Source organism: Canis lupus, chromosome 1 (assembly GCF_003254725.2).
Source record: "Canis lupus dingo isolate Sandy chromosome 1, ASM325472v2, whole genome shotgun sequence".
In the NCBI taxonomy this organism is placed as follows: Eukaryota; Metazoa; Chordata; class Mammalia; order Carnivora; family Canidae; genus Canis; species Canis lupus.
Genome location: NC_064243.1, coordinates 110,593,068 through 110,620,591, shown reverse-complemented (window position 1 = coordinate 110,620,591; position 27,524 = coordinate 110,593,068). Strand labels below are relative to the sequence as shown.

The following is a 27,524-nucleotide window of genomic DNA, read 5'->3' as shown; positions in this document are numbered from 1 at the left end:
GGTCTCAGCCTGGGGGCGGGGCTCCAAGGGGGGCGGGCCTAGGGGCACCCACGTGCCTCACGAAGGTGTGACGACGAGGCCTCAGCTAATGCTGAAGGGGCGGGGCTAGAACTTCGCGCGGGGCCGAGACCGGGCTGCACGGAGTTCCCGGGAAGAGGCTGGACCGCGGCCGGGAGAGCGGGGGGCGGGGCCGCAGGGGCGGGGCCTCGGGGGCGGGGCCTCGGGGGCGGAGACCCCGGGAGCCCGGGGAGGGCGTGGCGGAACGGCGCCGAGCCAGCCAGGGACGGGGGGCGGGGCGCGGGAGGCCGCCCGGAGGGCCGAGGGGGCGGGGCTGGAGCGCCGGGAGAGGCGGAGATAGGATCCTAGGGGAGGGGCGACGTCGAATCCCGGGGAGCGGCAGGTGTAGCACCCTGGGAGGGGGCGGCGGCAGAGCGCGGGGCGGGGCGGGGCGGGGCGGGAGTAGAATCTGGGGAGGTCCAGCGTGGAATCTCAGAGGGGGCGGGACAGGCGTGAGCCAGTGGGGCCGAAGCCCAAGGTCGGCTCCGCGGGGGGGGAGGGAAGGGGTGGGTCCTGTGACGTCACCGAGTCCGAGCTGCCGGAGAGAAGCCTGGGGCCGGGGGCGCCGAGCGGGGAGAGCCCGGCCCCGAGAGCAGAGAGCGGCGAGAGTAGAGCGGGCGGGAAGCGGCCGGGAGCCGGAGCCCCTCAGGCACCTGCTCGACCGCCCAGCGATCGGCGCTCACGGAGTGGCCCGCAGGCCCCCGCCCGGGCCCAGTCCCTCCCGGGGCCCCCCCATGGCCCGGGCCGCAGCCCTCCCGCCGTCGAGATCGTCGCCGCCGCTGCCGCTCTTGCCGCCGCTGCTGCTGCTGCTGCTGCTGCTCCGGGAAACCGGTGAGAAACCGGTTGGGCAGCCGCCCACCGCCCGCGCGGACCCCATCCCCTCCCACCTTCCGAGCGTCTTCCCCGCTCCACTCCCAGTTCACGGGCCCCCTCTCTCGAGCCCTCTTCCAGGCTGGCCCCTACCGACTCCGACCGGTTTCTCTCTGCAAGCCTCGCCCCCCATCACCCTCCTTTATTTCAACTCCCCAGCCTACGCCGGACTTCTCGCCGCCCCCTCCCCCTTCCTCAGATTCTAACACCCGAAGGGTTAAATCCCAGTCTCGCGACCCCTCCCCACCTCGCAGCACGCCGTCAGCCGGATCTGGGGTGTAGTCTCCGCTTACCCCCTCAGGCATGTGGGGAATTCCTGCCCGCCCTCCCCCAGCGGGAGGGTCGCGGCGTGGAGGCAGGACCATCCCCATCCTCCTCCTCCCAGGGTTGGGCGTCTCCGGCCTTGCGAGAATTGAGGGCAGGGGGCCAGGTGCCCAGGTCCTCTAGAAGGGGGCCGGGAGCTCGGACTTTGGGTCCCTTGGAGGGCGACCTGGGGAAGGGCCTGACGACTCCAACCCTGGGCCTCGGGGAGCTGAAGGCTCTGACTCTTGGGACCCAGAAAACAAGGGGCTGGGGCCTGGCTCCTGGGCCCCGGAGAAATTAGGACCTGGGGGGCTCTGTCTTCTGTGTCCCAGGCGGAATGAAGGCTAGGGTCCTGGTCAGATCGGGGGGGCAGGCAGGGCTCAAACTTGGTTCCAGATTGTGAGCGGGGGCCTCTGTCTCCTGGGTCCCGGGTAAAGTCGGGGGGCCGGTGGACGTCGGATTTAATTGTGAGCATTGAAATGTCTCCTGAAATCCAGATATAAATGTGGGCGGGGGACCCCGTTCCTGGCTACTAGACGTAATCAAGGGCCACAGGCTCTATGTGGAAGCTGGAGCTCGGTCAGGGGTGTCCCAGGCGGAAAGAAAGGCCGGGTCCCGCAGGCTGGGACCTTTCCCTTGCCCTGTGAGCCATTGGCTGGGACGTCCCTGGGGAAGTTTACCGGTTTCGCTTTAGCTGAACCCGGGCGGGAGGGGCGGGCGCTCTCCAGGCTCCCGGTTCCGGACTCCCGGGTTTCGGGACCTTATCTTTCCTCTGGTCGCGACCTAACCTTCGGAGCCGCCGCGGGGAGGGGCGGAGGGAGGGGGTGGGCGCGCGGAGCCACCGCCCTAATCCCCCGCTTCTCCCTCTGCTCAGCCCACCAACCCCCTCCCGTTCCCCTCAGACCCCTTGAGGGAGGGCGCAGCTCTCAGGGGAGGGAGGGGCTGGGAGGAAACAGGTAAAGGAGGCTCCGGCCCCGCCCCTTGCAGGTGACCGGGCTGTTTATTCCCAACTCTGGATATTGGAGTTTCCCAAGGGTTTGCCCAGAAAGTGTAGGCGGGGGCCTGGGAGCGTGGGGGGGAGGGGGCCGGGGGGAACTCTGGTTACCCCTTGACTTCATTTTCCCCAGCATGTCTGAGTTGTATCCCAGCCTTCATCCAGAGCTGCCTTTCCCTTGGTGTCAGAGATAGGGAGATGAGGTCAGAACCTGCCACTTCTGGAGGAATGCCGAGAACCCACCTGACCTTGAGCCAGGCTTTGACGTGGATGCAAGATCTCGTGCGGGATTGTAGATCTCCCTGGGAGACCCATCCTGTTCCTGTTCCCATTTTTCAGATGGTGACACAGAGGCTTCAAAAGGGCAAGCCTCTTTCCCAGGGTCCGCAGCCAGTCCCCAGGAAGCCGGACTGCAGACTTCAGAGCCTTTCTTGGCTCTGCTCCACCGGGTGCCTCCGAGCCTCCATTTCCTCCTTTGTAAAAAAAAAAAAAAAAAAGGAGATAGTAACCCCTTCCCTGCAGGGCCATTGAGAGGATTCAGAGGTCCTGCTGATCCCGTGTGAAAGCTCTTAGCACCTGGGGGAGGGGGGCCTTCCCCCTTCCTGACCTCTCTTCCTAGAGCCTACACTCCCTGCTTTTCTCTCTGCCTCCCTCCCTTCCCCTCTCTCTCTCTCTCTCTCTGTCTCTCCCCTCCTCATTTCTCACCTCTCTCTCTGCTCCTCTGGCTCTCTTGGCTCTCACAGAGCTCTTCCCCGCTTTCCTTTCCATCCTTCTCTCTTTACCTGTCTCTAGCTCCTCTGCTTTCCCCCTCCTTGGCCTCTGTGGATGGAGGGGGCACCACCTGGGCCTCCAGCTGGGTCCTCCCCAGCTTTCACTGCTTATCCTTGTCAGCCCTGCGGCCCCACAGTAGTGGAGGGGGATGGGAGGAGAGGGGATGGCGGGCCTGCTGTCTCTTCTTGTTAGAGCAGGGGGACTGGACAGCAAAGTGGGGGTGGGTCTGCTCACAGGCAGGGAGGAGGGGTGGGGGGGAAGGGAATGCGCGGAGAGGATAGAGATACAGAGATGGGGACAGAAGCCGATGGAGCGTGCATCTGAAACAAATTTAGGGATGAGGTCAGAGACAAACAGGAGAATGGAACCGGGAGATGGGGAGAAGGAATTACAGCCCACAGGGGTGGGATAGAGAAAGGGAGGGGGAGGGAGCTGGACAGAGACACCAGGATCAGGGCAAGAACAGCCTAAGGAGAGAGACCTAGAGGTTTGGTGACCTGCTGGGGATCCCAGCTGTCAGTGATGGAGATGCCACGACCCAGGGAGGTCAGGGCACAGGCGAGCCTCAAGGCCAGCGGTGTGTGGGGGCCACAGGGAGTGGTGGACATAGGAGGGACAGGGAGTCAGGCATGCGGACCAGCTCCTCCGCCCCGCCAGGGATGCTGTTACATTTTTAATGTCCCAACGATGCTGAGAAATGGAGCAGGAGGGGGAGGAGGAGAGAGACCCAGCGAGATGGCCCCGGCATAGGGAAAGGGTGTTAGAGAGTGAAGAGATGGGCAGAGATGGGGAGACCTAGGAAGTAGGGAGGTACCGGGGTCAGAGACCCTGAGAGATGTACCTCCGGAAACCTCGAGAGATTAGAGACCCCAGGAGTCTATGCAGGGAGCCGGATTCCGGAGATGAGGAGACCCAGACCAGAAAGCCTGGGCTCTCAGGTGTCAGACATGAGGAAAGAGGATACGAGAACAGCTAAGGATGTGGGCGATCTTCTTGGGCTGGTGAAAATGTTGAGATGGGCTGCAGAGTGATGGAGACCCCAGCCTGTGAACATGCTGCCACTGAATATGTAGCATATGAATATACTAACACCGCTGAACTCTGCCTCGAACGGGCAGATTGGGTGGTATGGAAATTATGTCTCAGTAAACCTGTTGGAGAGAATATGAGAGACACAGAGAGACCAGAGACCCCAGGAGTCAGACAAGTAGGGACAGATTTAGGGCCCAGGAACCAGATGCAGAGAGAGACACAAGAGATCAATGCCATGACCTACAAGAGCCTGTGGCCAGAGTCTCGTGGCCAGAAACATTTTGGGGTACATGTTGACTGGGCAGAGGTGCTTCTTTCTGTCTGAGGGGCTCAGCCAGGAAGAGCAGTCCTAGAGATTCACCCCCAGAAATAATAGACCCCACAGGGGAGGTCTTCAGGGTGGTTGAGCCCCTGCAGAAAGGCAGGGAAATCTTAGCCTGGGAGGGAGTGATAACCACTGAGAGATGATGTGGAGGCAGGGAGGCAGGTGCAGAAATCCTGGGCACAGCCAGAGAGTCCCATATCCTGGATGCTGCTACTGCTCAACCCCCCCCCCCCAACCAAAACCGGCTCCCGGATGTCCGCTGTGGGGGTGGGCACTGTGATTAATGCAATTAATTAATTAGCAAGGTGGCTGAGGCAGCAGCTGAAGCCAGTGCCCAGAGCACGCTGGCCTTCAAGGGCCTGCTGGAGTCCTGCCGCGCCCTACAGGGCAAGTCACAGTGTTTATGGGTCAGGAGGAGGTGAGCCAAGCCCTGGGGAGCCAGCCAGGCAGGAGCCCAAGCCCCCAGCCCCCTACTCCTCCGGGATGCCGCAAGTCCCTATGCACACTCTGTGCCTTGATCAATCCTTCTGCAGATCTCAGGGTCTCAGGCTCTGTGTCTCTGTCCCTCACAGTTTTCTCCTGGGCTCGCACAGTACCTAGGGGCTGCCACCACTCTGCTACCAGAAAGCCTTCAGGCCCAGGCCACAGGGAGAGGAAGCGTGTCTGGGGACCCAGCTGATTCCTCATTGAAGCTGTCGCCAGTCTGGCTTGCTGATGAGGGAAGCGGAGGGAGGTCCATGTTCACAGGGCCATGCTCTCCCCCACTGCGATGCCAGCTACGTCCCAGCCAAGGTCAGGGCACCGGCACCCGCCCAGCAGCATGCTGGTAACTAGGATTCTAATTCCAGGCCAGCCATCCTCCTGGCTTCAATTCCCTACACCTAGCACCTAGAACATCTAGGCATCGGCCCACCCCTGTGCCCCTAACTCCCATAGCCTATCAGCCTTGTGTCCCAACCTTCCCACCTTTATTTATTCATGAGAGACACAGAGAGAGAGAAAGAGAGAGGCAGAAACATAGGCAGAGGAAGAAGCCGACTCCACGCAGGGAGCCCGATGTGGGACTCGATCCCAGGACCCCAGGATCATGCCCTGAGCCAAAGGCAGACACTTAACCACTGAGCCACCCAGATGTCCCTCCTTCCAACCTTCTTTTTTTTTTTTTTTTTTTTTTGTTAAATTTTTATTTATTTTTGATAGTCACAGAGAGAGAGAGAGGCAGAGACATAGGCAGTGGGAGAAGCAGGCTCCATGCACCGGGAGCCCGATGTGGGATTTGATCCCCGGTCTCCAGGATCGCGCCCTGGGCCAAAGGCAGGCGCCAAACCGCTGCGCCACCCAGGGATCCCTCCTTCCAACCTTCTGAACTTGTTTCCAATCTGGCTTATCCTTCCTCCTAGTCCCAACTCCCGTGTCCCTGCCCCATCCCATTCTAAGGGCTCTTTGAGAAGCACACACCTCAAGGTACCTGGGTAGAAGAAGCAGCAGCAGCACACACCCAACCGTGTTATTGGGTGTAACTCTCCCTGCTTCCCAGTGACCTCAGGAAAAAGCCCAAACTCATAATTTAGCCTCAGCCTGTGTAATCTGGCACACCACTGATACCCCACCTTCATCTCATTCATTCATTCACTCATCATATTTATGGAGCTCCTACTGTGTGCCAGGCACCATTCTCAACTCCAGAGCTACATTAGTGAACAAAGACCTCTAGCCCTGGGCCCTGATGTTCTCGTGGGGAAGACATGTCAGGTGCCTTGAGAAAAATGAAGCAGGGCCAAGGGGGTTTTTGTGATCATCATTATGGTGCTCAGCTGAGCAAAGACCTGAAGGCAGTGAGGGGGGAGCTGTGGGGACAAGTGGGGTAAAGCACTTTAGGGTGAGGGAACAACAGGTGCAAAGGCCCTGAGGTGGAGCTTGCCTGACATGTTTGAGGAGTAGTGGGGGGGCTGGTGTGGCTGAAGCAGGGTGAACCCAGGGGACAGGGTGGGAGGTGAGGATGTGCAAAGATCATGCAGGGCCTTGTGGACCAGTAAAAAGGTTTGAGTTTCTTTCCTGAGTGAGGGGAGCCCCTGGATGCTATGGATCTTCAAGCCATAGAATTTGTTTTTTTAAATCATCCTACTCATTTTTTTTTTTTTGAAGATTTATTTCATTTTTGAGAGAGAGAGCACAAGCAGGGTGAGCTGCAGGCAGAGGGAGAGGGAGAAGCAGGTTCCCTGCTGAGCAGAGAGCCTGACGTTGGGCTCCATCCCAGGACCCCAGGATCATGACTTGAGCCAAAGGCAGATGCTTGACCGACTAAACCACGCAGGCGCCCCAAGCCAGAGGATTTTAGAACCTCCTTCATTCAGCGAATATTGAGCATCCACTAGGAGCCAGTGTCTGTTGTAGATACTGAGGACATAGCTTGTGAGCCTAACTGGGCAAAGAATCTCCGCCCCGGTGAAGCTCTAGGGAGTCGTGAAAATCCAGGGTGAAGATGAGAAGTGCTCTGCAGAGGAGATGGGGAGCAGGGGGAGGGGCGCGGGGCCCTCTGGGGCAGAATGTTGGGGATGGAAGGTCTGCCTGAGGAGCCTACCCCACAAGAAGCTAAGAGTGAGTTTTTTTAATCCTCTGAAGTGGGCAGTGCTGAGACACTACCCTAGATCTGGGAGGACCACCTCCCTCAGAAGATACAGGCAACATGCGATCATAAGGACTCCCTTAGAATGAGAAATCTGAGTCCTATGGGACCCAAGGGTGGGCGTGGGGGTGGGGTTCTCTGGACCTGAGCTCAGTTTCCCTTGAAAAGGAATTAAGTCTCCTTCGGAGCCCTCCCAGCCTGCCTCGGTAGGGTCAGGCCTCGGTTCTGGGTTCTTCCCCCACACCCCATCCCCTTCAGTCTTCCTGGCATCCTTGATGATGCCAATTGGTGTGACATTTGTCTCCCCACCACACTGTCAACTCTTGAAGAACAAGAACCTGCCTTGTCCTGTCTCTCCTGCAGTACCCATACCCAGCACAGAACCAGATGTTAATTTGGTGGTGATTTTTTTTTTTAAGATTTATTTATTTATCTGAGATGGGGGCAGAGAGAGCACATGCATGAGCAGTGGAAGGGGCAGAGGGAAAACTCTCAAGCCATTTCCTTGCTGAGGGTTTAGGGCTGAGCCCACCTGGGGCTCAGCCTCATGACTCTAAGATCATGACCTGAGTCAAAATCAAGTTGGATGTTTAAACTGATGAGCCACACAGGTGCACCCACTTGGTGGTATTTATTGAGCGCCTACTACATGCCAGGCCCTGGCAGAGGCTGTGGGGATACAACAGGGAACAAGACCGGCACCTCTTCCCCAGGGGCTGACTCTCCAGCCCCCAGCACCTCTTTGCTGAGTTGCTATTGCATGGACTTGCATGGGATGGGAGCCAATTCCAGTTCGTCCCCAGCAGCCCCCAACACTAAATCCCTTCCAGTTCTAAGGCCCCCTCAAGGGGTCAGCCTCCTGCCCTGCACTCAGTGGCTCCCTCTCACCTCAAAGGAGAGGGCCTAACTCCTTGGCCCCAGCCTCCTTGGCTCTCTCAGAGCTCCCGAGGTCGGATGGTTTTTCCTGACAGAGTGCCCGTCCCCCCTCACCCAGCTAGAACGGGGCAGAGCCTTTGGGAACACTTGTCCCACACTCAGTGCCTTTGGAGGCCAGGTGGGTGAGGGGTGCTGGCACCCGAAGGAAGAAGCAGCCTTTCCTCGGCTCTGCCCAAGTAGTGACCCACCTTCCCTCCCCCCCAGGAGCCCCATATCCTGATTTTTGTCTGGATTTTGACATTTAATCACCAGACCCTTTGGCCCGCTAGTAGATGATTCTAGTTCATGTTTGAAACAATGCTGTGTGGGCCAAAAGTAAATACAAGTGAAGCCAGACTTGGCCTACGGCGGGCGGCTGACGGCCTCTGTTTGACTCACCCGTGCCAGGCCCTGCAGAGCACTGATGGAAACAGATCGTTGCCTGGGATCGTCACAGGGGACCCTGTGGGAGGGTAGCTTGAACATCCTCATTCTATAGATGGAGGAATTTAGGCTCAGAAATATGGTCGCCCCCCTGGAAAGGGACTGAGCCAGCAGGAAATCCCTGGGCAGCCTGCTTAGGGGTCCCCCACTCTAGTGTGGCCTGTCCAAAGGGGGAATGCCCCTTTCCCAAAATGTTGCTCTTGGACTATTTGGGGATACACATGCAGATTCCATGAGATGATATATCTATTATGCAGTGGTCTTTTTATTTCTTTTTTAAGATTTTACTTATTTATTTGTGAAAGAGAGAGAGAGGGGCAGAGACACAGGCAGAGGGAAAGGAAGGCTTCTTGCAGGGAGCCCGATGTGGGACTCAATCCCAGGACTGTGGGATTCCAGGATCATGCCCTGAGCAGAAGGCAGATGCTCAACCGCTGAGCCACCCAGGCACCCCTCTATTACACAGTGGTCTTGACGGTTGGCTTCTTTCCAGAAGTATTTGGGACTGGCCCTGCTTGTGGGACTACCTTCTTCCAGGGGGACTCTCTCATTAGGGTCTCTTGTTTACATTGCCTGGGTTTCTGTTTGAGGCCAGTGGCTGCACATGCTTCCCACCCCCCTTCTTGGTCGAAGACGGTGGGGCAGCCATTGCCTCTCCTGAGACAGGTCTTGTGTCCTTGGCCTTGCCTCAAGGCTGAGTGTCAAGGACCACTTGTAATTACTTACCTGGCCCGTGTTTATTTGACAAACATCTCCTGTTTCCTGTGGCCCTGTGCTAAGTGTTCCACAAATATTCTTTAATCTTTATAACAACCCCTAGGAGGTAGGCCCTATGATTATCCTCATTTTACAGCTGAGGAAACCAAGGCACAGAGAGGTGAAATGACTTGCCCAAAGTCACATAGGCAGCGCGTGGCAGAGCCAGGATTTGAACCCAGGCAACCTACCCTCAATGACCAGGCCGTCCTGCCTTGCACAACAGAGTGATATTCCCCTTTATCCTGGTATTTATTAAAAGTGAGAGGGGTACATGGGTGGCTCAGTGGTTGAGTGTCTGCCTTCGGCTCAGGTTGTGATCCTGGGGTCCTGGGATTGAGTCCCACATGATGCTCCCTATAGGGAGCTTGCTTTTCCCTCTGTCTGTGTCTCTGTCTCTTTCTGTGTCTCTCACGAATAAATAAAATCTTAAAAAAAAAAAAAAAGTGAGAAAAGAAGGGGCACCTGGATGTCTCAGTCAGTTAAGCGTCCAACTCTTGGTTTTGGCTCAGGTCCTGATCTCAGGGTTGTGGGATCGAGCCCTGTGTCAGCCTCTGTGCTCAGTGTGGAGTCTGCTTGAGATTCTCTGCCCCTCTCCATCCCCCTCTGCCCTTCCTCTTGCTCTCAGATGCTTTCTTTCTCTCATAAATAAATCATGTTCTTTTAAACAAGGTGAGAAAAAACAGATAAGTGAGAAAGAATGGGAAACAACCCCAGTGTCCCAACTGATGAGCAGATCAATGGAACATGTTGCATCCAGACAGTGGAATATTATTTGGCCATAAAAAAGAACAAAGCACTGACACATGCTATAATACGGATAAACCTTGAAAACATGATGCTAAGTGAAGGAAGCTAGTCATAGAGGCCACATAGTGTATGATTCCGTTTATATGAAAAGTCTAGGGGCCCCCTGGCTGACTCAGTTCATTGGGCGTCTGCCTTCGGTTCCAATGGTGATCCCAGGATGCTAGGATCGAGCCCCGCATCAGGCTCCCTGCTCAGTGGGGAGCTGCTTTTCCCTCTCCTGCTACTCATGTTCTCTCTCTGTCAGGGAAATAAAGCTTAAAGGGGTGGGGGGGGGACACCTGGGTGGCTCACTGGTTGAACGTCTGCTTCAGCTCAGGTCATGATCCCAGGGTCCTTGGATCGAGTCCCACATTGGGCTCCCCGTGGGAAGCCTGCTTCTCCCTCTGCCCATGTCTTTGCCTCTCCGTGTCTCTCACGAATACGTAAATAAAATCTTAAAAAAAAAAAAAAAAAGGATGGGCCAAGAGGGCTATAGGTTTTCTAGAAAGGTGAGAGAAAGTATATATAATTCAATGCAGAAAAAAGTGAAGGTTGTCCTTTAAAAATTTAGGAATTTATTTTGTGAGAGGCTTCTTTTTTATTGATTTATTTTTGAAGGAGATTTTTTTTTTTTTGAAGGAGATTCTTTTTTTTCTTCAAACATTTTATGTTTAAGATTTTATTTAAAAAAAAAAAAAGATTTTATTTATTTATTTATTCATGAGACACACAGAGACATAAGCAGAAGGAGAAGCAGGCTCCCCGCGACCAAGCCAAAGGCAGATATGCTCAGCCATTGAGCCACCCAGGTGCCCCTCTTTACACATTTTACAATGGAAATTTTCAAACATAGAGATAGGGGTCAGTTGGAAGACCAGCTCAGGAGCCTCCCTCCCCTCCTCCCGCTAGACTTGACAGTGGGCTACATTTTGTCACATTGTCTTCATGGCTTTCTCTATAGCTTGTCTTGGTTTTGCTGACCCATTTGGGAGTTGCAAACATGACCGTTCAACCCTGTATCTCCTAAGAAACAGGAATGCTGCATGGCTACAATTTAATCGCCATGCTTAATAGTAATGAAAATTCCAAAATTGCACATAATCTAGTCCAGACTTCTGTATCCCTAGTTTTCCTCAAAATATGTTTTCTGGATGGCCTTTTTGGAATTAGGACCTCACGAAGGCTTCGGTGTGGCATTTCAGGCCCCGCCTGGCCTGGAGGTGTCCGGGTCCTTCCCCCACCTACCTATCTCTCTCTCTCTCTCCTTTCTCTCCAGGAGCCCAGGATGTGCAAGTTCGAGTCCCATCCGAGGTGCGGGGCTACCTGGGGGGCACCGTGCAGTTGCCGTGCCACCTGCTGCCTACAGGACCTGAAGTCCGAGTCTCACAGGTGACGTGGCTGCACGTGGATGCAACTGGAGCCAGCAGGAGTGTGGCCGCCTTCCACCCTTCGTATGGTCCCAGCTTCCGCAGCCCACAGCCTGGCAAAGAACGGCTGTCCTTTGTCACTGCTGGGCAGAGCACCGGGACCAGGCAGGGCACAGAGATGGAGCTGCGAGATGCCACCCTGGCCCTCCAGGGACTGACAGTGGAGGATGAGGGCAACTATACCTGCGAGTTTGCCACCTTCCCCAGTGGCACCAGTCGGGGGGTGACCTGGCTCAGAGCCATAGGTGAGCAGGGCAGGGTGGGAGAGGCGCAATGAGGGAAAGCCCCCCTTGTGGATCTGTTTCTCTCTCTGCTTCAGCTGTAGTATTGACTTTCCCTGTGGTCTTCAGTCAATTAGCAAATATCCATGAAGCACCTACTGCATGGCTGATGCTGTTCTGCACGTGGAGGCTACGACAGGCCGCAAGGCATTCAAAAATTGATATTGAGCACCTTCTATGTGCCAGGCACTCTTCTAGGCTCTAGGAATAAAGCAGTAAGACAGAGCTCCCTGCCCTACTGGGGTTACCCTTCAATAAAGGGGTGCCGGAGCACAAATAGCATCAGTAAGAAAAATAGGAGTGGGTCAAGTGGTTATGGGTGCTATGGATGCCGGAGGGGGGCAGGTTACAGTTTTGGGGGGCAGGGAGGCCTGGTGAAATCCGAACAAAAGCTAGAAGGAGATGAGGGAGCCCTGTAGGGCTATCTAAGGGAAGAGAATTCTAGGTAGAGGGAACAGCAAATGCCAAGGCCCTGAGGCAGGGTGCATTTGAGGAAGAGCAAGGAAGTCAGTGTGGCCAGAGGCTTGTGAATAAAGGGAAAGTAGGAGGAGACAAGGTCAAGAAGATGATGGGGGACACAGGTCACAGGCAACCTCACGGACCACATGAAGACTTCGGCTTTTGCCCTGAAAGAATAAGAATTCTAGGAAGTTCTGAGCGGGGGACAGGTGTGATCTGGCTTTGGTTTTCACAGGCTCCTTCTGGCTGCATGTTGGGAACAAGGGTGGAAGCCCAGGGACTACAGGGTGAGAGGTCATGGCAACTAGAGCAAGGGGAGGCGATTGGGGTAGCAAGAAGCAGTAGGATTTTGGAAATATGTTAGAGATAACGCCGGGAATAATCAAATTAGTAAACAAAGGGAACACCAGGATGTTGTGATACTGAGAGTAAGGGACCCGGGGGTCCCCTTTAGACAGACTGGTCAGGGAAAGCCTCTTAGTCAAGTCCTGAAGTATAAGGAGTCACCCTCGGACATATGCCCTCAAGCAGAGGAATGGGTGCACACATAGAGGGAACAGCAAATGGAAGAGTCAGGATGCGGGAGCGAGCTTGTCATGTTCCAGGAACGGAAAGGAGACTGGTGGCCAGGGCTTGAGTGGCCCTCAAAGGGACAGGAAAACCAACAGGGCCAGATTGCATGGGCCTCCTGGGCAGAGAGGCGAGGTGGCTGGACTTCATCGAAGGCAGATGCAGTGGGGATGGGGAGGACCCGTGTGGGATAAAACCTGGCTCCAGCAGGAGGGTGGGTGACCAGCACAGCCGCTTGACACAATGGGGAAGACTTAGGGAGGGCTTTTTTTTTTTTTTTCCTGGATGATGCTATTTCTTGCTAAATCTTGGGCATTTGCCTGGGGTCCCAGCTTCTGGGACCCAGAAGCCACATCACTCTGGACACAATTTTCCTTCTCTCAGCCCCAGAGGGTGTGAAAGTCTACCTTTTCTAAGGGAAAAGGCTTCCTTTTTTTTTTTAAAGGAGCCTGAGACCACAGTTGTTTTGCATAATTCAGAGCAGATATTCACTGCACTACCCCTCACAAAGGTATGCAGAAAGCAGCTGTTTCACACCAGGGGAACTCCTGGGGCAGGAACACAGAACAGCCAAACCTTAGCTTTCAAGGAGGAGCAGGCGACGTGAATGCCCCTAAACGGAGAGCCAGATGTCAGGGAAGTTCCCTTGTGGAAGTGAAGCCCGGATCTGGAGGAGGAGAAAGAGCAAGCCAAGGAGAAGGGAGGCCAGAGCATTCCAGGCACATGGTCACCAAGATCTTGCAGTGGGTGGGAGCAGGGGCCCAAGGGGGCATGGGGCGGGTGCCTGGAGCCATCAGAGGACAGATGGCCAGGTGACCAGAGAGGATGTGAGGAGGAACATGATGAGCTCAGGAGAAACCCAGAGAGGTCCCCAAGGCAGCCAGAGCTTTGAGGCAGAACCCGACACAGTCCAGCTATAACTGCGGATTATTCCTCCTGGACATTTTACTATTGTTTCCCACCCAATGTCTTTCCATGTTTTCCAGGAAGATGGGTGAAAAGGGCAAAAAATTTCCAGCTTTGGGAATCTCCACAACCTTTATCCCACTTCCGGCACCACAATCTAGTGGTGATTACAGGAAAGAAGTGGAAGGCCTTCTGAGCTGGACCTTTGAACCCCATTATTCTGCTTTGGCTTTTTGGAAAAAAAAAAAAAAATCTCAGCCTCTTCCAGGCTTTTGGACACTGTTTCTACTTTTGTGACAGAGCGGGACAGAATAATATGGCACCCACTTAGCCACAGGGAGTGCCAGGTCCCGTCCAAAGGGCTTTATATACCAATTTGTTTAATCTGCCTGACAAACCCTCGGGGGTGGGCATTTTAATTCTCCCCATTTTATAAAAGGGGAAACTGAGCTGAGAAATGGCTTGCTCAAAGCCATACAGCTGCTAAGAAGCAGAATGGGATCTGAGCCCGGGCTGTCGGGGCTTTAACTGCTCACTTCCATGGGTGAGGTGTCCGTCGAAGGGTCGCAGGTGAGGAGTGACGTACCCCTTCTGTTGCTCTCCCCAGCACAGCCCCAGAATCACGCCGAAACACAGGAGGTCACGCTCAGCCTGGACCCTGTGCCCGTGGCTCGCTGCGTCTCCGAGGGGGGCCGCCCTCCCGCCCGAATCTCCTGGTTCTCGCCCCTGGACGGGGAGGCCAAAGAGAGCCAGATATCAGGGCCTGTGCCTGGCACAGTCACTGTCACCAGCCGATTCACCTTGGTGCCCTTGAGCCGAGTAGATGGGGTCAAGGTCACCTGCAAAGTGGAGCACGAGAGCTTTGAGGAGCCCATCCTACTGCCTGTTACCCTCTCCGTGCGCTGTGAGTGTATCAGGATGCGACCGCATCCCCAGTGTTGTCTACACTGGCTTCTCTAGGGCACTGTCTACACTATGCTTGCGTGTTGTCTGCATTAGCCAAATTCTGCACCGCCTTCCTGCCTATTGTCTATACTGGCTTCCCTGGGCAGCATCTACACCCTGCCCTCTCATTGCCTACGCTGGCTTTGCTAGGCTCCCTCCTTCCTGCCAGGCGGTGGTGAGCTGGGATGGGTTTGCAAGGACCAATTTTAGACATCTTGTCCCGATCCCACATTCAGCGAAGTGACATTGACAGCTTGAAATCGACCATTGGGGAGTATTTACAGCAAGGAAATTGGCAAACACCCAAAAACTGCCTATATCGACACCCCCAGTATTACCCCGAGAGGCTCCCCCGCCGCTCTCCCTGTGGACCCTGCCAGAGAGTAACTTGACCAGCTCTTCTTCACCCTGTCCAAACACAGCCTAGCCCCCAACTCAGCACTTTCTACACTAGCTCCCCAGGCAGTGCCTTTGGTTAAACCAATTCCCTCTGCGGCTCCCTCAGACACTGCCTGCATTGAACAATAACCTCCTCAAAATCATCCAGGCAGCATGCCTGGACAGTGTCTGTGCTCACCCCTGCAGAAGTAGCTCGAACTGATTTCTGCCAGGTTCCATGGGTCTGCTTCCTGTCAACCCACCTCATTTCTTTAGGATTCTCATGTCTCTGCTGATGTATCAGCCCTTCTGGGACTCTCCCTGTCTCTAAGCTCGTTCCCCCATTTCCCCCAGACCCTCCTGAGGTCTCCATCTCTGGCTATGATGACAACTGGTACCTTGGCCGCAGTGAGGCCACACTGAGCTGCGATGTCCGCAGCAAACCAGAGCCCACAGGCTATGACTGGAGCACGTGAGTCTTGGGTGGACCTGGACTCCCAGGTCTGAGGAAGGAGGGGGCTGGGGGCTGGAGACCTGGGTCTGAGGGAGGAGGGGCTGAGGACCTGGACATCTGGGTCTGAGGAAGGAGGTGCTGGGGGCCTGGACCCTTGGTTCTGAGGGAGGAGGGGCTGGGGGCCTGGACTCCTGGGTCTGAGGGAGGAGGGGCTGGGGGCCTGGACCCCTGGGTCTGAGGGAGTTGCAGCAGGGACCTGAATCCATGAGTCCTCCAGAAGGAAAGAGCTGGCAATATAAGGTCTTGAGCATTGAGTTTTATGTCCCTGGAGCTTGGACTGTGATGGCTGTGTCATGAATGACTAGGCCTGTGTCCCCTACGGACCCTGATGCGTCCCCCCTATGGACCCTCCCCTTCCAGGACAGCAGGCGTCTTCCCAGCTTCAGCAGTCGCCCAGGGCCCCCAGCTGATCATCCACTCTGTGGACAGACTGGTCAACACCACGTTCATCTGCACGGTCACCAACGCTGTGGGCACGGGGCGTGCTGAGCAGGTGGTCCTCGTTCGAGGTGAGCGGGTCTTGGAGATTGGGTCAGCTCCCCAAGTGTTCCTCCCTTCTGGGTTCTGGGGCTGTGTTGGGGGAGGCTGTGCCGCCGGCCTGGGGAGGGGTTCAGACCCGCCTCTCCGATGAGAAAGGAGGTCAGCGTGGTTTTTCTCTCCTGCCTCCTGTGGGATCTGGATTGGGATGACAGGGTAGGCCTGGGCAGAAGAACCAGGAGGATGAGGCCTCTGCTGAGGGCTTTCTAGAAACTAGAGGCCTGGAAAGGGTGTCCAGGAAGAGACCGAGGAACAGTGCCCCAGGCTCCAGTTGGAGAGACCCATCAGGCAGCTAGACAGACACAAAACACATTTGCATACTGATTTCTTACAGTGAGTGCTGGTCAAGTAACGTTAGGAAATTGTTTTTAGTGTGTGTTGGAACACATTTGTGTTCTTAGAGGGGGTATTTTGGAAATGGCGGCTGAGGTGTCGATGGGCCAAAAGTTCTCTGAGTCTCCCTGATAGGAACTCAAACCCAAATAGGCCCCAAGACAGAAGAGGAAAAAAACTAGGCCTGTGGCACCGGCTGATGGAAATAGGGTCGAAATCCCACAACTGTACACCCATGCACCTAGAGGGAGGCAAGGAATGTTACAAGGCCATGTGCCCCGATTCACAGACACGTGGACCCCAGGGCAGGAGACAGAGTCCCTTCCATGTCACAGCCAGCGTGACCCACATCTGCAGAGACATATTCTGTGCTTTGAGATGGCATTGAAATCAAAACAGAAACTCACCCCTAACAACCCATGCACTCAGACCCACTGTCACCAAGACACGGCCCCCAAGAGGACAGGGACACATGCTGGACAAAGCCAGGTGACACCTGTCCAGAGAGACAGTTGGCCTGCCCTCAGCAAGGCTGACACACTCAGGTGCCAAACACACACCTCTGGAGGGAGACACCAGCATGCAGACAGGCCGACAGCGGGGAGACCCCAGACACCAACGCTGCCACACGCAGAAACCGTCAACTCACGCACAGATGCTGAGAAAGAATTACTCAAGGACATTCTCAGAGGTGCACGCCCTCCGAAACTCTCCAGAAACCCAGTTTCTTTCAACATATCGTCATCTGACAAATATTTGTCGAGGGTTCCTCTTTGCCAAGCACTCTGTCCTCGATGTTAGGGATACAATGGTGCACAGAGACACAGTCCCTGCCCTCGAAGACACACCCAGAGGATGGTCAGCTCCACCCACCCCAGCAGGACGCCCAACTGGAAATACATCCCCTGAACCTCTACCCCAGATACACACCCAGCAAACTCGTCTCCCCGTCCATGCTTGGTCAGGAGGCACCTGCGACGGGTGGAGCCCGCAGAACACAGATGCCGTCATACCTGAGGTTCATCAGGGGAACACATGACCGCAAAACCATGGACACCCCCTAAAACCCCTTAAAACACACAGAAATCCCAGGGATATCCCCCCTCCGGAAACCTCCCCGCTCCAGAGAGGAACACACCAGCTTCAAAGTTAAGCCCTCCATCAATATTCGCCCTGTAAGATACATATTCAGTGTCAGGAATTGGGGTGTGGTGGGGGGCAGAGGGGAGTAGTGCACACAGGGTCACACCCCTGATTGAGAGACTCAGCTCACTGAAAAGGCCCCCTCCTCCCAAACTCCCCCAAAGGTAGCCACAGAGTCACATCTGGGCAACGGCACACACCTCCAGAGGGACACCAAGAGAAGGGGGCCTGTGCTCTGAGGACCCTAGACACCCAGTGAGGGAGGTGGGTGCCCCCGCAGAGCCTCCCCCAGACACAAGACTCACATGTCTTGAGTCACGTCCCAGGGGTCTCTGAGACACGTCACGTTCCCACATGCACCCAAGACATAGCCCAGACATGCGGTCATAGACCAGTAGTTTGAGGTTCACATTAGTGCAAACCATAGGTATACAGATGGTGCCACAGGCTAGACATCGCCTCAGGGAGACTGGAGAACTTTTCACCCACAGGCTCCTGAACACACCCACCGTCTCTAAAATAACCACCTCCAGAAACACAGATAAACATTCCGACATGTGCTGCAACAGGTTCCCAGATGTTCTTGCTGGGATTCACAGTAAGAAAACTTTTTCACGCCCCTAACCAGGTTTATGGACATAGATGTATATTCCAGGAAAAAAAAAAGTTCCACAAAATAGCACTTACCCTTCATCCTTGAGATACGCTTTTTCTGTTCTTTATTTTTTAATTTTTTTATTTTTACTGCTCCTTGTGAATCACTAAATTGATTTGAGAGCCCATGGGGTCGTGGCTCTATTTGCAAAAAAGCGCTTAAAAGAAGCGCCTGGAGAAGCAGGTGTCCTCAGGAGTCCCTCCCAAATACAGGGTGTGGGGAGGAAGGGTTTAGGTGTAAATGGATCCCCTTCTCCCCATCAGGGCTCGCATGCAGGGGTGGGGGAAGGGCATGTATAAAACGGTTCCAGGTTCCACCTGCATCGATGTCTAGTCCTGGTGTGGGGCCCAGACTGCTCCCCCTCCTTCATCTCTCCAGCCCCTTGCATCCTTAGCACCCCCTGACTTCCTTCTCCATCTCCCCCAGACCCCTCCCCTCCCAGCTGCTGGGCCACTGCCAGGAGCACTAGCAGAGGTCGGGCAGTGGGCTTCAGGAGCCCCATTTTCCATGCTGGGGACATGGCCCAGACAGGGGAGGCAGGCCACCTCACCTGGCCCAGGTGCTCCCAGCCACTCCCAAGGCGGGAGGAGGATACCTTCCTCCCCCATCACCCTTCCCCCCTTCTCTCAAGCCTGGAGCACTTTGGAATCTGACAATCTTAAGCCCAAATCCAGCTGCCTCTTCCTGGGCAAGACTCCATCCATGACTCTAACCTCAGAGCTTTTGCAAAGATCCCCCCACCCCCCGCCCACCGCCCGGCACATCCCGAGTGGGTCACAAACTCAGATGCCTCCAGGGTCCTGGCAAGTGACCAGGTGACCAGGTGTGGAACCCTGTTCCACCCCAAGCAGCCAGCCTATACCCGGCTACTGCCTATTGCCAGGTGGGAGATGAGAGATTGGTGTTGCCTAATCCGAGTTTCTTTTTCCAAAAAAAAGTCTGGGGTGGTTTTGTGAGCTTTTTGTTTTGTGTTTGTTGTTGTGGGGGGTTTTGTTTTGGTTTTTTTTTTTTTTTTTTTTTTTTGGTGAAATTGCCTGGCTTTTGAAATGTTAGCAAGTTTGATTTTTGAAAAACCCCGTGCAGGTCTAAGGAAGCACATCTGGGGGCCACCAGTTGGCAACGCCAACACCCCCTGAGCCCCATACAAAGTGCCCAGTGTGTAGCGCAGAGCAAATGGGTTCTCCCTCCCCTCCCCCTCCTCTACCTTCTGCCCAGAGTCACCTCCCCTGTTTTCCCATCACTACCCCTGTTGTGTCCTATGTATCCCCCCAGATGTGTCCTCTTGACCTCGTGTCTCCCTTTCTCTCACCCCTCCTTCTCTCTCCTCAGACACACCCCGGGCCTCGCCCCGAGACGTGGGTCCAGTGGTATGGGGGGCCGTGGGGGGGACACTGCTGGTGCTGCTGCTTCTTGCTGGGGGGTCCTTGGCCTTCATCTTGCTGAGGGTGAGGAGGAAAAGGAAGAGCCCTGGAGGAGGAGGAGGAGGAGGAGGAGGAGGAGGAGGAGGAGGAGACAACAGTGGAGGAGGATCCTACGATCCAAAAACTCAGGTGTTTGGGAATGGGGGCCCAGTCTTCTGGACACCAACCGCCCCTGGTCCCCTGAAGCCAGACGGCAAGGATGAGGAAGATGAAGAGGAAGAGGAGGAGAAGGCAGAGGAAGGTCTCATGTTGCCTCCACCCAAGGCTCTCGAGGACGACATGGAGTCCCAGCTGGATGGCTCCCTCATTTCACGGCGGGCGATTTATGTGTGACCCCGAGATAGACAGAGACAGAAACAGAGCCAGCCACGCCAGCCAAGGGTTCCAGACTGGTTGGACTCGTTTTTCTGGACGACACTGGAGCTCAAATGCTACCTCCCACTTCCCTGGAATTGGGAGGGAGCTGGAATCACACACACTGGACTTCTGTCTCCAGGGCTGCATGGGGAAGGGGAGGCCCCAGGGGAGCTCGGTAATGGGGACCCGGAGAGGACCCCCCAGAGAACTGGTTTTTGGCTCTGGCCTGCCCCAACCCCATGACACTCAGGAGTTAATAAACGCCTTGGAGGAAAACATCGGGGGTGTCTTGTAATACATCAGACCCCCTCACTGGGGGGCGGGACAGGGACTGCTAGGTCCCAGGGGGTGGGAGCCTGATGGGGGCTAGACTTGGGAGGCTGGGGCTGTGGGGGGTAGGTAGGGGGATCTGACTACTTGGATCATTCAAGGACATACTGCATGCCTGAGACCCCTGAGGCCAGTGCCCCCAGGAGGTGGGTGGCTGGCTTCTGGGCTTAGAGGCTGGGAAGCTTGGACTTGGGGGGGCGGGGGGACCGAGGCTACCTTTCCATGTGGAATAACCAGACTGGTGAGAGCGCAGAGCTCCCCAGAATGGAACAGAGAACCGGAACTCCTGGGCCCTTTTGGGGAGGGGGCGAAGCTCAAACTTGAGCTTCTGAGGTTGCTGAGGATCTTGGGAGGGAGGGAGGGAGGCCACCCTCTGTGTTCTCTTGGGGGGGGGAGCTGAAGATACAGGGCGGGTGGAGGTATTAAGGAACCAGAAAAGTCTCACCTGGATGACAGTGGGCAGTGGCCTTACTCAGTCTCCTTCCTCTTTCCTTGCCCTGGTCCCAAGCGGGTTTTCAGTGATGCAAAGGGAGGGGCTGCAGCTCTGTATCCCCCTCCTCCCTGGCCTCTACTATTTTTTTTTAAGATTTTATTTATTTACTCAGACACACAGAGAGAGGCAGAGACACAGGCAGAGGGAGCAGAGGCTCCCTGCAGGAAGCCTGATGTGGACCCGATCTGGGGACTCCAGGAACATGCCCTGGGCTAAAGGCAGGGGCTAAACCGCTGAGCCACCCAAGCGTCCCTCCCTGGCCCCTAACTAATTAGGAAATCTCTGAAACCCAGGCCCAGGAATATGGTGGGGGGTAGGATGGGAGGGGCAGGGTTCCGTGCCAGTCACCTCTGCTGTCCTGCGCCCACCGTGGCCACCTCTCTAAGACGCAGGTGGAGCTGCCTCTGCTCCAGCAGCTGCTGCGGGGCACCGAGAGGGTGTGCCCCGAATGCCCCCCCTGAGCAGCCAGGTGAGGCTTGGGGAGTGCATTTCCCACCAGTATCGACTTCCACTTACTCTGCCAGGGACTCGGAGGTGACTCAGACAGATGTAGCCCCGTCCCCCTCTGGGCATGCAGTCAACAAAAACAAGAATAACAGTACTTTCAGGATGGCTAGGTGTGGACGGAGTCAGCAGCAGCTACTGTTATTCCCCCAACCCTGGAGCCTTCCCGAGGATGCCAGGCTGTGGAGCAGGAAGTTCTGGAAACCAGGGACGCAGACATTATTCCTCTGGGCAACTTTATCTCCCCATATGAGCAATGGGGCCAACGGAGGGTGGAACCTGTGGGTGGGGCTTTTGCACACGTGTGGTTTCCTCTGGTTGTTTATTGTCTTGTCACCCCCTTGGGTCCCCCATCCCTCCTCCCCAAAATGGGAAGGAAGCACCAGCAGGCGGGGGGTGGGGGGTGGAATTTTGACAGTCTGGCATAGGGTAGGTCCTTGAGCACCCACGCTGGGCGCCCCCCTCCACATCTGGCAAACAGCGACCATGTGCCAGACCCTGCCCCTTGGAGCTCGCAGTGTAGTGTGGAAATTGGCAAGTAGACAGGTGACCTCAGGGAGTGAGAAGGGCTACAACCGAGAGGCCCAGGGGGCTGTAGCTTCTCTCAATTCCTTTTCCTGTTAGGTTGGACGAGCTACATCCTCTGCCCAGGATGACTCCATTCCCTGTAATGCGTGAAGGGTTCTGATCCCGATTCCAGAATATCCACGGTTCTGTGCCTCTTAGCTCTGCCCCGTCACCTCCCTCCCCTCCCCATCCCCCACCCCTGTTTTCCCTTCTTCTCTGGCCACATGGTCTCCTTGCTGTTCCTTCAAAGTAACACAAGGCTTCCTCCTCAGGGCTTTTGCACTGGCTGTTCCCTCTGCCTGGAATGCTCTCATTTCCTCATGGCTCACCCCCTACAGCTTCTTCAGGTCTTTGCTCAAATGTCACGTCATAGTAAGTCTCTCTCTGATGACCCTTGGGGTCCCTGGCTCTCTCATTTCCTTGCTACCCTCCCCACGCTGTTTTAACCCTCTATCCCTACTGCCACCTGGTACATTAGCTATTGTATTCACATCTGTGCTGCTGTTCTCCTTGCCCGGCTAGGACAGGTGTTCCATGGCAGTGGGGACTTCTGTATGTTTCGTTAACCACCGGCACCGAACAAATGCTCAGTAAGGACTAGGGAGAGGAGGTAGGCAGGTGGGAGATGGCTTAGGGAGGAGGGCGCCTGGGTAAGGAGCTTCCTCCTGGAGACCCCCTTACATTGTCCCTCTTCTTGCAGAGACCCCCAACACAGCAGGAGCAGGAGCCACGGGTGGCATCATTGGAGGCATCATCGCTGCCATCATTGCTACCGCTGTGGTCGCCACAGGGATCCTCATCTGTCGGCAGCAGCGGAAAGAGCAGAGGCTTCAGGGGGCAGAGGAGGAGGATGAGTGAGTGATGGGTCCCGAGGAGTGGGTGGAGGAGGAGTCCCAGAATTGGGGAGCTCAAGGGGTGGGAGAAACGGGGGGGAGGGGCCCGACCCTAAATAACTATGACTTAAATGGGGTGGAGAGGAGAGTTTATTTCTGTCTCCTGTAAAGTGCGGGTATGATAGTGATGCTCTGTGAAGCCATCAGAGCCCAGGCTCCTGCTACCTTGTTGCTCAACTTTCACTTCTCTCAAATTCCAAGATGGCTCCCCACTCTTCTAGCACTGTCTACTTCCTTGACCACCAGATACATCCGTTGTGGCCTCAAAGCCCCCATTCCTTCCATGGGGAGAGGGGAGAGACAAATATAGGGCAGTGAGCTGCCCTGAAAAGGAACCCATAACTTCCCTTTACTTCGCATTGGCCAGAACCTGGTCACATGGTGCACCAACTACAGGGAAAGCTGGGAAATGTAGTCTTTAGTCTGGGCAGCCACATACCCAGCTAAAATCTCACATGAGAAAGAAGGAAGGGGGGGTGGGGTGAGCACTAGCCAGACTTATCTGTGTAGAGCACTTGTTCAATGCCAGGCTTGTTGAAATGCATTTTACATGTATGACCTTGATGAAGCCATCCATTCATTGATTCAAGGAGTATTTAGAAAATACTAAGAGGGCGCCCAGGTGGTTCAAATGGTTGAGCTTCTGCTTTAGGTTCAGGTTGTGATCTCTGGGCTCTAGGATGGAGCCCTGGATCTGGCTCCCTTCTCAGTGAGGAGTCTGCTTCTCCCTTTCCCTCTCCCTCTGCCTCTCCTCTGACTCTTGCTCTCTCTCTCTCAAATGAATAAATAAAATCTTTAAAAAAAAAGAAAAGAAAAGAAAGAAAGAGCGAGCCATTTATGGCCAGGCACTAGATGTTAGGAATACAATGATGAGACAAACATTTTTAAAGTGTTTGTACACGTAAATACATCATAGAAAGACCTAGTGATACCCATTTCATCAAAGAGGAAACAGGTTCAGAGAGCTGAAATCACTTGCTGAAATTCATCCATCAAGTGAGCATTTTGGCAACGTGTGTGTGTGTGTGTGTGTGTGTGTGTGTGTGTGGAGGGGGCATGGATAGGTAGGGACATTTGTTAAAAATGCAGATTCCTGAGCTTACACCAAACCTACTGAATCAGAACTTTTACAAGACATGCTTGGGGGCAGCCCAGGTGGCTCAGCGGTTTAGCGCCACCTTCAGTCCAGGGTGTGATCCTGGAGACCCCGGATCTAATCCCATGTCAGACTCCCTGCATGGAGCCTGCTTCTCCCTCTGCCTCTTTCTCTCTCTGTGTCTCTCATGAGTAAATAAATAAAAAAAGACATGCTTGGAATCTGTACTTCTAATAAGCTCACTGAGTTACTCTGATGCACAAGGAACTTTCTGACCCACTGTCTTAAACATCTAGTCAATTTATTTATTTTTTACTTTTTAAAAAATATTTTTTAAAGATTTATTTATTTATTTACTCATGAGAGACACAGAAAGAGAGAGGCAGAGACACAGAAAGATGGAGAAGCAGGCTCCCCACAGGGAGCCCGATGCGGAACTTGATCCGTCGACCCGGGATCACGCCCTGAGCCCAAGGCACATGCCCAACTGCTGAGCCACCTAGGCATCCCACATCTAATCAATTTAAACCAACAACTTGCTGTCACTCTCTCCTATGCCCAGCCCAGTGCTGAGAGCTAGTGGTGCCTGAGATGGCCCTGGCCCTGCCCTCCTGGGGCTCACAGTCTGGAGGATATAGACCCATCCCTAGATAATGGCAGTCCAGTTGGCCAAGGATGGGCTAGAAAAGCTGATGTAGCTGTGAGAGGGCAGAGGAGGCCTGGAGGGTCAAGTGGGGCTTTCTGGGAGAGGCAACATCTGAGCTGGTGATTGGAGGCATAGCAAACACTCATCGTGATATATACGGGATGCTCTGGTCTGTGGGTATGTATAACAAGAGAATTTTAACATAGTTTGGAGGCCAGGAAAGCATTAACATAGTTTGGAGGCCAGGAAAGCATTTCCTTTATTCATTCTATTTCTTTTTTTTTTTTTTTACAAAGATTTATTTATTTGAGAGAGAGAGAGAGAGAGAGCACGTGCGCACTAGTGGGAGTGGCAAAGGGAGAGAGAAAATCCCAAGCAGACTCCACACGAGCGTGGAGCCCCACATGAGGCTCAATCCCATGATCCCGAGATCACTGCCGGAGCCAAAACCAAGAGTCAGACGCTCAACCAACAGCACCACCCAGACGCCCGCCCCTTGTTCATTTTTTAAACAAATACTTGCTGACTCCCGCGTAGTGAGTCCTGAAAACACTGTTGAGGACACAGATCTCATTTTTTCCCCTCACATTGCTCACCACATGTGATAGTTATTGAACTGATATCAGAAATAATGTTTCTTTTTTTTTTTTAAGATTTTATTTATTCATGAGAGAGAGAGGCAGAGAGAGGCAGAGACACAGGCAGAGGGAGAAGCAGGCTCCATGCAGGGAGCTTGACGTGGGACTCAATCCCGGGTCTCCAGGATCAGGCCCTGGGCTGAAGGCGACGCTAAACCGCTGAGCCACCCAGGCTGCCCAGAAATAATGTTTCAAATATAAACTCAGTAAGGGTCTGAGAGGGAAGAACAGTTAGATATAAGCAGATATCAGGAATCCCTAAACCTCCTGGAGAATCAGGGAGGCTTCCTGGAAGAGAAATTCATGGGATGAATAGGAGTTAGTTGTGCAAGGGGGCATGGCTGGGGGTTGGGGGGGGCAGTGGAAAGGGAAATCAGGCAGAAGGAAGAGCATGTGCAGTGGTCCTGGGCTAGGAGGGTTTCTCCAGTCTGAGCCTCCACTTGACCTACCTCCTACCCAACAGTCTGGAGGGGCCTCCCTCATACAAGCCACCAGCCCCCAAGGCGAAGCTGGAGGAGCCAGAGATGGTAAGCACTTCCCCTGGAGCCCGGGCTGCCCCCACCTACACACCCACCTTTCCCCACTGAGGCTGGGGCTAGGAGGGGGGGGACTCTCGGGGAGAGGCCAACTGTGAGAGGGTCCTGACCTGCCTCTTCCTTCCCTGTAGCCCTCTCAGCTCTTCACTCTTGGGCCCTCAGAGCACAGCCCACTCAAGACCCCCTACTTTGATGCTGGCATCCCGTGTGCTGAGCAGGTAGGAGCTCAGGGGAGGGTAGGGGTGGGTTTGGGGTTTGGGTTTAAGGGTCAGGGATCAGCTCTAGACATAAAAGGTCAAACCCTAAAGGTCACAACTCCAAGTCAACGCTGTATCTCTGATCAGAGGGGAGAACATCGAGATGTATTTAGGATTCAGTAGGGGGAGATCGTGGTTGAGAAAGTCCAAGGACATATGGTTAGAGTTTACAGTCACTTAGTGAAGATGGGTTAAACATCTACATCTGCCAGATACCCTGCCTGGAGCTGAGACAAAACCAACTGTCATTCCCCTCAGTGGTCTATTGGATGTCAGGGGTCAGATATTGAAGTTAAGACAAATCAAGGTTCATGGAGCTCTTTAGGGCTTAAAGTTAAGTAGTTGGAAGTCAAGATTGAAGCCAGAGGTGGATGGAGAAAGGCTTGTGGTCAGGGATCAAAAGACAAAGGAGAGGCCCAGGACTGGCAGGCTCTGGGCTTAGAGTTGGGGACAAGCCGTATGATTGCTCCAGTGTAATTTCCACCCAGGCCAACAAGGGATGAGGTCAGGTCTGGTTGGCATAAGGAGATGATCAAGATGTGGGGATCAAGGGGGCAGACCGGGATTCTGTATCGTGCACAGGAGATGACCTTGGGCTCTTTTTCCTTTCCTGTCCCTAGGATATGCCTCGATATCATGAGTTGCCCACCCTGGAAGAGCGGTCAGGGCCTCTGCTCCTGGGGGCCACAGGCCTTGGGCCCCCCATGCTGGTGTCTCCGGGGCCACCTGCTATGGAAGGGGTTTCCCTAGACTTGGAAGATGAGGAGGAGGAGGAAGACTATATAGATAAGATCAGCCCCATCTATGATGCCCTGTCCTACTCCAGCCCCTCTGATTCCTACCAGAGCAAAGGCTTTGTCATGTCCCGAGCCATGTATGTGTGAGCTGCGATGGCTCTAGCCTCTCAGCTCTCACTTTTTGATCCTTCAACTCTCTGCCAGGGATCTAGTGCCCCCTGACCTCTGGCCAGGCCACCGTCAGTTAACAGACAAAAAAAAAAAAACAACAAAATGTGTCTCATCTGTGACTTCTACCTTGGTGACTCCACTATGACCTCTAATCCATGATCTCTGACCCAGAGAAACCAGCCATGACAACAGAAACCTGATAACCATATCTCACGTGAGGGTGGAGTATGTTCCTGCACAACATCTGATCCAAGGATTCCTAAAGATCTGTGATCTTTAGATCATACCTCTCATGTGCCGTCATCTCCGGACTCCCCCCAAATCCCCCCAAAGACCCCAAACCTCCAAGTTGTCCTCAGGCAGTAAAATCTCAATAGTTCTGCTGGGGTAGGTGTTGGGGGTACCCTGCTGCTCAGACCTGAGCCCTCCAGGCAGCAGAGCCCCCTCCTCACCCTGTCTGTTCCCCAAAGGCAAGAGGGAAGGGATACCCCAGCCTGAGGCAGAGCTTCCCCATCTTCTCCCTCCTGCAGGCAGGAGTCTCAGGGTCCAGACCCTTCCCTGAGCCCCCACTACCCCAATTCCTGTCTACAGGGAATTAAGCCCTAGCCCAGGATGAGAAGGGGTAAGCCTCATGCAGTATGCCTTGCCGGCCCCAGCCCTGGAGGAAGAATTTGCTGTTACTTTGAAGACTACTGAGTCCTTTTACTCCTGCCCTGTGGGATGCAACCCAAACATCTCGCGGGGGGGGGGGGGGGGGGGGGGGTTGGAGGCTGGGGACACAATACTGTTTTGTAATATAGCATTTCCTACAAAAAACTGAGTTTATACTTTGACCGGATGTCAACTTG

General features: G+C 54.7%; 1 protein-coding gene across 3 annotated transcripts; it reads left to right on the top strand.

The window, feature by feature from the left end:
• Positions 1 to 571: 571 nt before the first annotated feature.
• On the top strand, positions 572 to 26,779 carry NECTIN2 (nectin cell adhesion molecule 2). Of its 3 annotated transcripts, none has more exons than XM_025424703.3 (9): positions 572 to 888; positions 11,159 to 11,554; positions 14,133 to 14,429; positions 15,203 to 15,320; positions 15,723 to 15,871; positions 22,403 to 22,556; positions 25,439 to 25,502; positions 25,643 to 25,729; positions 26,389 to 26,779. In XM_025424703.3, exons 1-9 carry the CDS (start codon positions 792 to 794, stop codon positions 26,650 to 26,652), a joined length of 1,626 nt encoding a protein of 541 aa, XP_025280488.3. In that variant the 5' UTR covers positions 572 to 791; the 3' UTR covers positions 26,653 to 26,779. The 3 variants fall into 3 exon arrangements, with proteins under 3 accessions (XP_025280488.3, XP_048965338.1, XP_048965336.1); XM_049109379.1 differs by lacking the exon at positions 572 to 888 and adding an exon at positions 5,075 to 5,144; XM_049109381.1 differs by lacking the exons at positions 22,403 to 22,556; positions 25,439 to 25,502; positions 25,643 to 25,729; positions 26,389 to 26,779 and adding an exon at positions 19,360 to 20,086.
• Positions 26,780 to 27,524: the final 745 nt, after the last annotated feature.

Bases quoted from the DNA above. Each gene is read 5' to 3' on its own strand.
- NECTIN2 (XM_025424703.3), top strand. From the start codon at position 792: ATGGCCCGGGCCGCAGCCCTCCCGCCGTCGAGATCGTCGCCGCCGCTG. The intron at 889-11,158 runs GTGAGAAACCGG...CTTTCTCTCCAG, and splicing joins GCTGCTGCTCCGGGAAACCG to GAGCCCAGGATGTGCAAGTT. The intron at 25,730-26,388 runs GTAGGAGCTCAG...TCCTGTCCCTAG, and splicing joins GCATCCCGTGTGCTGAGCAG to GATATGCCTCGATATCATGA.